General features: G+C 40.5%; 1 protein-coding gene across 3 annotated transcripts in view; it reads right to left on the reverse strand.

Annotated features, from left to right (window-relative positions):
* The window catches only part of FBXL4 (F-box and leucine rich repeat protein 4), a 28354-nt gene extending 14611 nt beyond the window's left edge, over window positions 1–13743 (reverse strand). Inside the window, exons 1-5 of one of the 3 annotated variants that reach the window (XM_035109343.2) lie at window positions 13661–13743; window positions 8996–9596; window positions 7072–7423; window positions 3943–4187; window positions 185–398 (exon numbers count right to left, since the gene is read on the reverse strand). In XM_035109343.2, the coding sequence (XP_034965234.2) occupies window positions 185–398; window positions 3943–4187; window positions 7072–7423; window positions 8996–9486 (1302 nt within the window). In that variant the 5' untranslated portion in view covers window positions 9487–9596; window positions 13661–13743. The other 2 variants (XM_035109345.2, XM_060272608.1) reach the window with 2 other exon arrangements.
* Between the last annotated feature and the right edge of the window lie 1217 nt (window positions 13744–14960).

The raw sequence follows: 14960 nt of genomic DNA on the forward strand, positions 1-14960 counted from the left end.
TGGGACAGATCTAGGAGGAGGTAGGGGAAATCCTATGTGTGATATCAGGTTGCTGGATACTGCCCTAAGATATATATATATCCCTGAATTTTTTAAACATGAGTACTTCACGGAAGTTACACTCTATTCTGTTTCTGAGGCTTAAGTCTTATCATCACCGATAAAAGAAGAAGAAAAAATTTACCTCTACTTTCGTTCGGTAGAGAATTAGACGTGTAAGGTTGCACAACTTGGCAATGTGATTGAAAGCCTGAGGTGGTAGCTTATCACAGGAGGAGAGATTTAATTCTTGAAGATTCAGACATGTCTCAGCAATGACCTCCAAGCATGCCTCATTGAGGAAATGACCACAAGACAACTCCAGGCGCACTAGTTCTGAACCACAAACCTTCAAGAATCTGTAAAAGGCACATTGTCATGTGGGTTAATTCAACAATAAAATAAGTGTCTTTGCTTATGGTAGTTTATATGGGGGGGGGGGAAACCACCTGGATTAAACCCAGTTATTTCTCTTGCCATCTCTTAGTAGCTTGAGAACAATGCTATGCATGCCTAATAAGTAGCCTTATTAGTAAAGCAACAGCTTAAACACAGAACTAAGGGGGGGAACATAATCAACACCAGGGACCAAGAGAAAGCAGTTTAACTAGCCAAAGAGAAGTTTCCTCCCAGCTGCAAGAAGGAAAATTCTACCATGGAAGCATCATGATACACCTAAACCAGAAAGCTAGAGCCCATTTTATAAATTACAAAATTGGTACTCAGAAATGCTGCTATGTGTGCATATTGTAGGAATTCAATTGAAGCTTTCTGATGTACGTACAGTACAGTCAAGCCTTGGTTCTTGAACGGCCCCGTTTTCGAATGTTTTGGCTCCCGAACACCGAAAACCCAGAAGTAAATGCTCTGGTTTTCAAACACTTTTCAGAACCCGGACGTCCGACGTGGCTTCCGCGTGAGTGCAAGAAACTCTTGCAACCATTTGGAAGTCGTGTCTCGGTTGTCGAACGTTTCAGAAGTCAAACGGTCTTCCGGAATGGATTACGTCCGACAACCGAGGTTTGACTCTACAGTATATGCAAAAAAACCCACAAACATGTAACCATCACACATTACAGGTCATTGGATTCGCGCTTGGGTGTTAAGTTAATTTATACACCAAAACGTCTCCTTTGAAAGCATGTTGTAACTTGTGAAGCAGTTCTTTGTGTTGCAAAGAAGGACAGAGGAACTCCAAAGGTTTCCCATATATCCACACAGCATAGCTTGTGCCCTAAACCTAAATGCACTGATATGCTTGTCGCTGTGAGGGACAGTAGCGTCAGGGAGACCCGAACTGCATACATACCATACATTTAAAGCATGCCCCTCAAAAATCATGTGAACTGTAGTTTTTTTAAATGTGTTTTGGGAATTGTAGTTCTGTGAGAGGTAGGCTACAGTTCCCAGGGTGTTTTGGAGGAAAATGTGCCTTAAAATAGGGTGTGTACACAACCCAGGAAACAAGAGAATGATGATGGCAGAAACTACTGTCTCTAGATTAATTGTGACACACCAAGAAGACAGTAAGGAAGGGACAGTGTTGGGACAATTGAGTACAGGCACAAGGCTCATGCACATCTAAGCTTATTTGCAGACCAGATCACATTCACAAAGTCCAGTAGAGTAAAAGCAAACTTTCTTAGGATCTGTATTCATTACTGAACTTATTCTAATGCAGTTTCCCATTAATCAGAAGAAGAATCCTCTAGAAGTGCTAACATAGATTTTGTTTCATTAAATATTATTAGTATCAATTATACCATGCAACTGAAATTTCGAAACACACCAAGCCCTAGAATATTGGCATCACATTATTTCATACACATTTTACATACTGTACATAAGAAGCATACTGTAGAGGCTAATTTTGTAACATTATTGTACTGCAAAATTTTAGACCATAAGACACCAAGCCAACTTTCTTCAAGTAATGTGAACATCCGAGACAAATTCTTACATAAGCATGCCTTTAATGTTCACACACACCCCAAAAAAACCCCACAGAATAAATGTAAACAGATTTGTTTCACTGTCTTCACGATTTACAAAGTTGCATGTAATAAAACGATTGAAATCTCAACTTTTAAAGTATAACTTCTTTAAAATAAAAATTTCTTGCTCCCAAAACACTGAAATATTCTGCAGCAGCACAAACTGTATCCTGCTACAATTGACATTAGCAAGCAGTCCTAAAAACTCTACTGCTCTTCTGATGCCAAATCAGAATTTATCCATATGTAATATGATTATGCACACCATTTTCTCAATTCACATGCCATTCTTCCACTGACAGAGCAATATAAAATATATATTACTAAATTTGATTTATTGTCCCAATCAGTTTTTCCCAAACTCCCTTTTTAGCTCAAGCACAGAAGTTTAGCAAACTTAGTAATTCTCAAAAGTAAAACCTGATGACATTCTTATATAGCCCTAAGGAGATGGACATTATCAATAAGTTAAATCACCTTCAGCTTTGCCTCAGGATGCTCACATGCCTGAAGCATTCTGTCCTCTCGTGGTAATATATCCTTTGCTTGTCAGATTTCTTAGATCACTATTCTAATTTGTTCTATTTCCTTGGAGTTATTACATATTCTACCGATACTCAACATTTTCAGCAATATAAACAAACAGCTACCTACTTATATTTAAAGGACTATAAACATAATCTAAAGTTTGGCCCCCAAAGGATAGAGATACTAGGCAAAGCTACCTCTTGGTTTTTTTTCTACCTAAAAACTAAAATCCTGGACAACTTACTCATGGGTCCACAAGCATCAATAAACTGTAATACGATGGGCTGTGGATTGCAGTCTAATAGTGTTCAACCAATGGGCTGGATCTAGGCCAACCACAAGAGGAGCTCTGTCCATATAGTCCTTGAAAACCTGGACCAGCAGGCTGAGGGACCACCAGAAACTGTATGGGAGGTGATGTGGGGAACTGCAGGGGAAAGGGGAAGGGAATCGCTTCTGCTCCCTTCTCCCATTGAGCCCTTCCACGTGTCTTTCATTTGCAAAAGGTAGGTCTACATCCATCCCAATAACTAGATGGACAATTACTTCTTCTTTTTTAATGTAATGTCTGACATAAAATTTGCTAATATTAAACAATTAGGTTGAAATTAGAAACCACACTTTTAAATCAGTACCATACGAATGACTTTAGCCCAGTCTTTCATGAGTTCCATTTCCCATTAAGCATCAAAAAATATTTTTCTGCACTGTCTATCAGCATCTTAGGTCATCATAATTCCTTAACCTGACTTCCCAATCTAGTAAAGAAGTTCCACTGCTGCAAGGTTACTATTGAACTGACCATGAGGATGTTGTATAAATGATGTTGAATATCTGCAAATAAAGCCAGTAATAAAGTATATGAATCAAAACTAAAACAAAAGCCAGTATTTTGCTTGACTGGGTTAAAGGTTGGGAACTCAAGTTCTGCTGTCCTGGCTAGATTGCCTATCACAAAAGCGAAAGGCTGAACAAGATCAAAACCCACCCAAACATACCTGCCAAGTCCCTGCCTGAGAAATAAGGGACTGGACCGGAAGTAGCGCTGCCGCCATTTTGGAACTGGGCGGAGCATGCTCAGAAGCGACTTTTGATGCTGCTCTGCCCTGTTCCAAAATGGCTGCCGCGCCAGAATAAACCGGGGGGGGGGTCATTTTTTCGGCTGGGAACAGCTGGAAAAACGGGGGTTTCCCGGGGAATACGGGAGACTTGGCAGCTATGCACCAAGAAGCCCATACCTGAGTTTGAATGACTGTTGCTGGATTAGGGCCATGTGAAAAAGAAACAAGAGAACGTTTCCTGTCCTACCTGAAAGGAGTGGGAAGCAGGGGTATGGGGATGATTCTCAAATATTTAGTACATCGTGATTCAGAGCACTGACCTGCCAAAAGCAGATAGCGAAATGGTTCCTCTGTTTCCAGTCCAAGATAAATTCAGCCACTGGACAAGGATACAGCGAGACTGTAGGTATTCTAGAGCTGTGTCGTTTATTCTTGCCCAATAAGGTTGCAAACTCAGGTGAATGTACTGCAGAGGATCACAGCAGTGCTGATAAAGTAGCTTACATGTCTGCGATAGTCTACACAGATCTGGGACTGCAAGGTGACTCAAAATCAACTGGATAAGCTGAATTGAAAACACAGAAAAGAACATCACACCACTGTCCTTAAAATTACAATTTCCACTGCATTGGATAATATATCCCATTAGTTCACTGATTTTTAAAAACTGAATACACTTAAGGGGAAAAACACTTTCTGTTCCTAGTCATTTTTCTATTTAGTGCTTCTTTTGTTCCTCCCTCTCTCCCTTGCTTTTTAAAAGACTTTACATAATTAAACTTCTTTTTTTTTAAAAAAAAGCTGCTTTTCTCTCTTTGTTTTTTAAAACCATGCATTAACATAACAGAAGGTATTTCTGCTCTCAAGATAAAAAACAACGGAGTCCTTCTCTCTCTCTCTCTCTCTCTCTCTCTCTCTCTCTCTCTCTCACACACACACACACACACACACACACACACACACAGCTTGCCCAACACAAACATACAAAATCAGCTATTTCATTATTTGGCATGATTATGTTCTTTTAAAGTCCCATTAATTTCTATCAGAGACTGAAGTACATTATTAACTCCCTTCCATTGAACTTAATGGGGCTTGATTGTGATCACCAAAAATGCAAATCCCCTGAGATCTATGGATGAAGGGTGGAATATAAAATATATAAAATAAAATAAAATAAAACAAGTTAGATCTCTCGAGACCATATAGATTAAGATACATGGGATATAGATATTAGAAATATTCTACTAGTTATTCAGAACACGACTTATATGTTGTCACATAGCCAAACAAGAGTCAAGTATAACAACTCAAGTTCATGTGAACAGAAAAATCAAGTTTGACATTACAGGTATTATAAATAAAAGAACCAAAATCCACACTGAGCGGTTTGCTCCCAATGCTGCCAGAGATACATAAACTGAACTCTCTTACATGATGGTTTTTGTTTTATTGTAAGCAAAACAGAAATATAGGATTTTCAGAATTGCAAACTGACTTATTTTACAATGACACCACAATACCAATGGCTGGGCTGGTGATGGAGTAGGAATCAAGTCAGTCCTGTGCAAGAGGCAAGTTTTCTTCCAAGTCTAATACTATGTGTTATTGTGGTTCATGTAAATCACACTGTTAGTATTTTTGTTTGTTACAAAAATAGGATCAGGCTGAAATGCTTTGTATGCTGTTATTTGTGAGCCCACACACCAGCTAGTCAAAGAAGTACAAAGCGCATTTTCAGACTGTTAAATTGACAACATTCATTGCCATTCCAGTGAAAATTGTAAAGGAAAGTTTAAAAGGAAAATAGTGTTCTTTTAAAGAGAACAAAATTATGCTTCTCATATTTCTCTACTATAACATGGTTAATAAGGATATGAAAAACTCAATAATGTCCCCTTTAACTAATTTCATTTTTAATGTATCTGATAATCTACACATCACTAACTCTGCATTAGAGATAAAAAAATCTTTTAACATGTCAGTATCAACACCAGAAAAGTTAATCCCACTTTAGACTAAAATTACACTTCATGATACCTGAAATGAAAAGGGTATAATGAAATGTCAGTAAGATTATGACATTAAGATGTAACTGAAGTACTTTTTTTGCTTTTGATTAAACAAAGATAACAGCTTCCAAGCCTACAGGCTAATAGCCATTAATCATTACTACTTTAGAGTCTGGTGTCTTGTCAGAAATTTTCTCTCTCTCTCTCTCTCTCTCTCTCTCTCTCTCTCTCTCTCTCTCTCTCTCTCTCTCTCTCTGTGTGTGTGTGTGTGTGTGTGTGTATGTGTACCCTAGCATAAAGCACAATTTGATACTATAATGAGTAAGTGAGGAGACATGATGTGTTCAGAACGACTCCCAGAATGCTGTTGAATACCCGCTTTTAAAAACTAATCCTATAACATGCAGAGTCTCTTTCAAACCACTGTGGTTATTATGCATTGCTGAAGAAAAATGGCAGCTGTTGTCTGTTTCTGACGGCATTTCCTTTAAAAGTCAGTTTACATAAAAGAAAATAACTGTGGAGGGAATTTTGAAATATCTCTAAGACTTGTATGGGGGGGGGGAGGAAGAAACTGAAGAGGAGTAAGAGCTCCCAGAGTGAGACTGGTGTTATAGCCTTAACAAATGGCAGGGATTTAGAGCAGGGGTCGGCAACCTAAGGCCCATGGGCCACAAGCGGCCCACGGGGGTCGTTTAACTGGCCCATGAGCCGCCCCTGAACCGAGCTGCCCGCTTGGCGAGTCCCCATGTGCTGCGCTAAATCAGCGCAGCATGGGAACTCGCTCTCACGGCGCTGGAAATCACGTGTGCAGACGCAGATGCTGGAAATCGCGGGTGCACACGCAATCCAGCCCACGGAGGGATCTCCGCTGGAGTGAACCGGCCCAGGCAAGGTAAACCTTGGTGACCCCTGATTTAGAGTGACTACCATTTCTCTTTACAAGAGGGGAAAATATACATCCCCTTGATTTGGTTTAGTATGAATATCTATCAATCAGTTTCCTCCATAATCAATACTATACAACAAACATTGTATTTGATACGGATGAAAACTTATTTTGCATAGTCTAACCAGCAATGATAAACTAGGCTTGCAAAGGTTATTTTCTGTAACAGATCAAAAGGAAAAAGCCAATTTTGGGGGGAGGGGGAGTTCCATTAACAACATAATTTCAGCTAGCTTTTTGTTGGATTTGGGTATTTTTACAAAATATTATTCGGATTTGTTTAATATCACTTTGAGAAGAACTTGTGGTTTATTTAAAACACATCAAGAAAATGGGGTTTTGTTTTTAAAAAGCATGGGCAGATTCCAAAGGACTACGAGTGAAGCCGTTACCACCGTAATCATAGGTATAAAGCTATCTTGAACCCTTGTATCCTAACTGGTTATGGCAATTCTGCTTTAAAGTAAGAATCCCCCCCCCTCCTTTACCTCATAAGGCAATTTATCAAAGTATCCATTAGTTGTCCATTCCTTGAAGGCAGCCGCACTAAACTGCTTATTAAGGCTGTCCATGCTGCAGGTGTCTTGCTCTCCATCTTCTTCTTCATCATCATCCAGATCATTCATATCAATCAATGAAGTATTAAGAGAAAGCACAGGCCTCTCTCTCAAACCATGTAGTACTACTGCATCCAACTCGGTGTAGTAATCCAGAAGAGAACTATTCACTTCTAGGCGAATTAGGTTTGTAGGAAAGTTTATCCGTTTGATACTAGGCGCAAACCGACGTGCCTGAGGTGAATTTACCTTGGTGGGTGGCTCTGACCAAAGGATTTCCCATCTACAAAAAGAAAAGTATACATGTAATACGATTATTAGACAAAATAAATTTATTTTTTTTAGTATTGGTAATGAAATTAAGTTCAAGTTGATAAAAAAATACAGCATGAGGAACACTAAAAGGTGGCTGCTATAAAACAGTCTTAACTCTTCTATCTCATAAAACTTAATAAATATCTCACAAAATAAAAAAAAGGTTAGATAATATACTACCATTATTCACTGACTCCGGTTGATTTCCTCTTAATATAGCACAATTTACACAGGTTTAGGAGGGAAAACTGAGAATGCACAGTGAACATGCATTTCAATAAGTGAACAATTAAAGGGGCTATTTTAAAAATTGCAGGTAATTGCAGATGAAGTGATAACCAACACATGTGGCTATGTGAGTGTTTTTCCAGACAATGGCTGTACAGACAGCACACATTTTACGGCAGAAGATTTTTCTGAACCTTGATGCGGAAGAAATGGTCTCTAGGGATGCCAACTAGTACATGCCCAGTTTATGCAATCCAGTATTTTGGAAATAAAACTTTGAAGATATTGCGATGTTGTTGTCGAAATAGCTTAAAAAGATGGAATTCTGAAGCCATTTCAAGAGCTATTTTGCCCAAGGACTGGCATTATAATGAAGAAGCCATTAGTAGTCCACTATGGTAACACACAAATGCCCACCATTATGTTGAGAAGATTATGCTGAAATTCAAAGTTCTTCTGCCTTGAGATCTATGGATGAAGGATGGTGTTCAAATTTAATAAATAATGATGAATAAATAACATATGATGCAATATTGTCATTTTTAAGAGCTTTCTTGCCCACTACTGTTCAGCTCCTTGTCACCTATAGTAGCAGAGAAGTTTTTACAGCACAACAACTATAGGCCACATGCTGAATATATTGAGATGCCACCTAAAACAGAAGATTACAGGGCTGCCATTGCTTAATTCTACCCTGGCCCCAAAAGTTATTTGGGATAATGGCTATATGGAAACTCCATGTTCAGATATGGTATGGCACACTGAATATCATTTGCTGGAAAAGTTTATTGCCTTAAAGACCTGATGGTGGGCTTTATGGAGGCAACTGGTTAGTCACTGGGGAAATAAAGAGGATGGAGTAGGACAGGTGGACCTTCCTACAGAGTTCTTCTTATAATCTTAAGGACCTGTTGAAGACCAGCCAAGCAAGGATTTGTGTCCTCTGTGCCTCCAACCCCACACCTTGTTGGTGGGGTTCATCGGACCCTGTATGAAACATGTTTACATACAAATTGCTTTTAAAAAAACCAAACCCTTCAAAGCATGGTGACTAAAAATCAACTTTATCTGGGTACCTATACAGACATTTGGAGGGCATATGTTGCACTGTATGTGTGAATTAAGATTGGTGTATTGTTGTTTATTGTATTGTGAATATGAGCTGATTGTTTTGTTTTCTTCCCCCACTCTCTTTGTGTTGTGTTACCTCCACTCTTTCATTAATAAATTTGCGTGCGCGCACACACACACACACACACACACACACACCTCATATCAAGGAAATGAAAAGTAAATTAATAAGATGAATTACCTTACTTCAGCAGGCAGAGTTTGGGAATAAGGACTTGCAGAACATGCCAAAATCCTAACGACAGCACCAGGGTGATAGGTTTCCAGGACGTGTATTGCTGTGGGATAAACTGGTTCATCAAAAGCCAGCTCTACATAGTCGTGACTATGGAAATTGGGTGGTGTCCTTGTGAAAGGTGATTGTGCACTAGGACAGACTTCCCACCATGTTCCGTAAGTTCGAAATACAGCAGTCTGTGTGAAGTCACCAGAGCTAGGGTACACATTAGGAGTTCCAGCCAAATTCCACATGGTGTACGACATGCTGTTTTCACTACCATAATGGGAACTGAAATCCAACACTTCTTTGGCATATTGGACCACTTCGACGTTGATAGGTAAGGCTCTGTTTGATTCAATAGCTCTCCGATTGTTCATAGGTTCGCCCCTTGTAGCTGTCCTGGCTCGGCGTCGAAGGCAAATGTAGTAAAACATGCTCAGAACTGTTAACATGGGAAATGCTGGTGATATCCAGATAGCTATTATCAAGTTGCTAAAGGTCAGGGATCCTCAAGGGACATGCATTGCTTCTTTGTGGGACGTTTGGAAAAACCAACAGGCACCTAAATCAAAACAAAAACAAAGCACAGTCAATACGAAAACTATTCATGAAACAAAATTGCTTTTCCCAGTTTTAGTTGGCCAGCCTTAAGTTGCCAATGCAACATTTGAGAAAAACAAGTTAGTAAAAGTTCAATAAAATTATTGTCTAACAAAATGTCTCATATTGCCTTAAAAACAAAGCTTGCAGACAAATCTTAGTTTTCACTTCATTTTTTGCAGTAGTAGTAATAGTGAAAAGGCATCCAATTAATTTCATAATCATAACCTTGGACGCTGTACTCAAAATAACATCATTTTGCATGAAAAGGCAGCATCACTGAACATGGGCAGGTTATGTAGCTATGCTGCCCTGCAAATCTCACACCTCATTCACCATATGGAATAGCAGATCACTGTGGTCCAAATGACAGTAGGCTACATTGATCAAATCTGCCAAAAGCATGAATAAAACCCCCAAAATTACAGAGATGCTATAATTGTTGCAGTAAATGCTAACAGGCTTCACGGCAAGCTACATCTGCTGAAATCCCCCTTCTATGTAACTATTAAAAGGAACAGGAACCCCATCCTCTTTTTATTTATGCCTGACTCTAGAAATAACTATTCTCCACACATTATTGAATTAAAGCAAGCAAGTCTATTGTTCCGCATGAACCTCTTTGCTAATGTAAATGTTTTATATTAGAAATCAGCATCTTTGGAGGTAAGAATAATGCAGCCGACCAAATACACCCTGCTGATGGCATTACTTCACATGCTCTGCAAACTCTCCTTTTATGGGCAACTTTAATTTTGATAGCATCTTCTGTGCTAACCCCAATGTTGGACACCATGTTTTGACACACAAGGTGTATATTTTTAGGATTCACCTTAATTTTGTAATTGTCAGTTTTTAAAAGCTGTTTTCAGTATTGTGTTTTCATATTCTAATCCACCTTGGGACCTTAGGGTGAAGTGTGGGTTATTAGAGGAAGCAGAAGGAAAAGGAGAAGAAGAAGAATTTGCATCTGAAAGCAGGCAAAGTATATAAATATGAGATGCACAGAATGGAGGCTATACTGAACAAATATATCAAGTTGCCACAAGTTTCAAACACCCAATAAAGTCACACTTAGTAAAAAAAAACATATAATTTTTTAAAAACAAAACCTTTTATAAATTCAATATATAATAAATCTATTTAATTAAAATTTTGTACCCCAAATTAAAAGTATAAAAGATAAATGAATAAAAATTGCTTTGCTATTGCCTAGAAATATTAACTTAAAGCAATATTAATATAATTGAAGCACTTAAAAGATAATTTATACAAAATATTAGTTTCAAATACATGATTACTACATTAACATAAGGAGGGAATGAAGCTACATTTTAATAAAAAGAACAGAAAGTTATGTGTTCAAAGTGCCTTAGTAATCCCAGAATTGTATTAACCTTGACAAATATACTTCTGTACGGACTTATGAGCCAAGATGACCCCCAAATTAATCTTCTTGTCTCTGCTCTTAGCTGTTTATCTTCAGCGGCAAAGAGAAGTGCCTATAACCTGTTGAATCTGCAACAGGGATGATGAAACAGCTCTTAAAATAGATGTAGTATTTGTGTAACAGACATTTACTCGAACATGCACAACACAAACCTAAATGTTGCCTGCATTTCAAAAGCAAACTATTTATTTTGCTGGAAAACAAATCCAAGAAGGTAGTGATAGCTTAATTCATTTCAACACTATAATTTTTTTTAAGCTATAGAAGATCAAACCTATCCATTCTTAAGGAAATTAGCCCTGAGTGCTCCCTGGAAGGACAAATCCTGAAGCTGAGGCTCCAATACTTTGGCCACCTCATGAGAAGAGAAGACTCCCTGGAAAAGACCCTGATGTTGGGAAAGATTGAGGGCACTAGGAGAAGGGGACGACAGAGGACGAGATGGTTGGACAGTGTTCTCGAAGCTACGAACATGAGTTTGACCAAACTGCGGGAGGCAGTGCAAGACAGGAGTGCCTGGCGTGCTATGGTCCATGGGGCCATGAAAAGTTGGGCACGACTAAACGATAACAACAATCTATCTTCTCAGAGAGAACTTTTGTTTTGACACCTCCAGAATTATGAGAAAAAGTCCTTTGTTCTACAGATTTATCTGTTTATGCTCAAGAACATAAGATGAGCCTACTGCACCCAAAACCTATGTAGTTCAGGGTATTTTCTGTTTTCACAGTCGCCAAGCAAAACCCCTGTGCAAAGTTCTCAATCCAGACATGAGAACAAGAGCACTCTCCCACCCATGACATCCAGCAACTGAGATACTTGCACTCCATTCAGAAGCTGTGCAGAGATTTCACCAGTGCCAACAGTCTACTCCATCTTCTGCTTCAAACTAGATGCTTCATTTATTTTACGTAACGTGCATCATGCAAAACAGTACACTTGCCAGCAACCCACTCTACTGGAGGGCCACTTTTACTAGGAAATGTCGAAGCCTCCAATATGACTGCCACAAGTGTTTCTCATTTACACCTTGTTTTCCCCTCTGAAACATGCTATAGAGAAAGTTCAGATTCAACCCAGTGGATGTTATTTGATTACTCGTAAATAAGGTATGGTATAGTGGTTAAGGCGTCACGACTGGAACCTGTGATACTCGGGTTCAAAACCCCAACTCAGTTATAAAACTCAGTGCCTGACTTTGGGACAGTCACTTTCCCTCAGCCGAACCAACTTGACGGGGTTGTTGCGAGGATCAAATAAGAAGATCCTGAACTTCCCCTATTTCCCCTTATAAATTCCCCAATCAATCTAAATTAAAGGATACTAAATACTCACTATATCTCCCCACCCCCACCCCAAGACATTAGTTTCTTTTCAATTTTAACAATTCAAACATTCCTGTATGTTCAGGTCCCTAACTTGTCATTTGACTTGTCCCTAACATGTCATTTGCACAACTTCTTCATACACCTTTTACCATATCTTTGTTCTCCACACTGTACAAAACAACTGTTGAAATTATCTTTCTCCCGCCACTTTGTCACTGCCTTTTCCACTTAATCTCCATTGGTATCCTCTCACTCCCTGCATTCATTCCAAACCTCATCAAATTCAAGGCTTTGTACAACCATCTCACACTACTGCAGGGTGGGGCAGGTTTTCAGGCTTCTTGGATGTACAGTAGTTTGGGTTTGTTTGTTTGTTTTTGTTTACTAGAAATTCAGACAGTAAAGTGCAAATGGCACACAATTAGAATTAAAGAACAGAGTGCCTTTTGAGCACACCTGGAATCTAGGGATTCACAGTAGCTATCAGAATTAGCAGTCCTTTTAACAAAAATTCCACTCCTGTCTACCTTAAGTTTTCTTAGTACAGCTGCCTAATGAAAACCTTCCTGCTGTTGCCAAATGCCAAGTAGGTAACCTTTGGTGATCTACTACACCCCCCCCCAAAAAAACGCTGCGTGTAGATCCCGATCAACTTCTAATCTAACCACTCCTGCTCTATTGCTTTCCCGGAAGCCTGTTTTATTACTAGCCTAACCTCTCTCCCTCTCAACACACATTTGCAGCTCAGTTAAAATACTAAAGCATTGCCACATCATTTAAAGTAAACACAGGAATGACCTCCAATAGGGGAAAACTACACGCAGTTTTTAAATCGTGAGGATTCAAGGGTAGGCCTTATTAAAAACCTAATCACAAGGTAGTTTGGAGACACGTGTTAACAATAACAACTAACTTATTCCTTCGCCAAGATCTTGTCTGCTGTGGAATTAAAAAGAGCTCCTTCGCAAAAGGGCTTTATTCCGCCAAGGGAAAAACACTGCATTATTTGCAAAAGGGAGAAGGGAGGGGGGAAGGGGACTCTGCCACCCGTTGGCCTTTCCTCAAGTCTTCTGATGCGGCCAGAGATAAGACAACGAGTGGCCTCGAAGCCCTCGCCCCTGGCTTCCAAAACCCCCATGCAAGCTACCAGTGCAGATCTGTGAACAACAGGGGGCGGCCGCCAGGTGCTGGCTGCAGCCTCGCCCTCGGCCAGAAAGAAAAAGGCTGCCCACCCATTTTCATGCTTACTGTTCAGATAATCTTCGCTCCGCTGCCCGAGCCAGCTCTGGGCAGCGGGACGTGTTCGCGACCGGCGCCGAAGCCGCCGCCGCCATCTTTGAAGCTGGCGGGCGCAGTTCACGCGACGCGCCATGACGCCGGGCGGGGCTCCGGGAGAACGGGGCTTTACTCGCTCGCTCCTCCTTCCCGCTTAGTTTGTCTGCTGGCAGCGGGCGCGCCGGCTGGCCCGGGCTTGTTCTGCGGCAGTCTCCCAAACAGCGTTTCTTACATGTTTTGTGACTGGTCTTGCCGTGCTTGGGCAGCCGTGGCAATGCCCACCCATCTTTTTCTAGGAGGTTTAAGTTTTTCCCTTTGCCTTTTATCGCCTTTTCTGAGCTGCTTTCGGGATAGTTTGCCCCTGCTTTCCAATCTTGCACAATCCAAATCCTGGATTTCGTAACTACATTAAGCAGCCATTCAATTATTTCCTCAGCTACGCTTCATGTTGCATTGCCACTGCAGTTTATTTTGAAATCCACATTTCGTGCGATCTTCGGTTCTGTGCCTCAAGGATTCAGAAAGCATCCTTCTATTTTTGACTGCTCATATACCCAGAGCCTTGATTCCTTAGCTGTGGATAATGTTGATATCAGCAACGGCGCAACCGTAAAAAAGGATTGAATTATATAAAGCAACCTGACACAAAACAGACCAAACGGGCCTAGCATTTAGAGAGGGAAAATAGGCACTGTTTCTGACTGGCAAGGGACACTGCCCACATGCCAACGGCCTGACATAACATTTGCAGCTTGGCACAAGGCTTTATGCTAGGTACAAAACTAGTGGTAGATAAGCAGAGAGAAGAAGAAGCCTTTATCAAGTTCAGTTTAATGGCCAAATGTCTGACGGGGAGGGTGTCATGGCTATCCATCAGGCAGACAGCTGCAGGATATGGAAATGCTTGACTAATGACAACTCAGCTTTTGGGTGGCAGGTATGCAGTCCTCCAGGGGACGCGGGTGGTGCTGTGGGTTAAACCACTGAGCCTAGGGCTTGCCGATCAGAAGGTTGGCGGTTTGAATCCCTGCGATGGGGTGAGCTCCTGTTTCTTGGTCCCAGTTCCTGCCAACCTAGCAGTTCTAAAGCACGTCAAAGTGCAAGTAGATAAATAGGTACCGCTCCAAGCGGGAAGGTAAACGGCGTTTCCGTGCGCTGCTCCGGTTCGCCAGAAGCGGCTTAGTCATACTGGCCACATGACCTGGAAGCTGTACGCTGGCTCCCTCGGCCAATAATGCAAATTGAGCGCCGCAACCCCAGAGTTGGTCATGAC

The sequence above is a fragment of the Zootoca vivipara genome, chromosome 3, assembly GCF_963506605.1.
Source record: "Zootoca vivipara chromosome 3, rZooViv1.1, whole genome shotgun sequence".
Classification (NCBI taxonomy): Eukaryota; Metazoa; Chordata; class Lepidosauria; order Squamata; family Lacertidae; genus Zootoca; species Zootoca vivipara.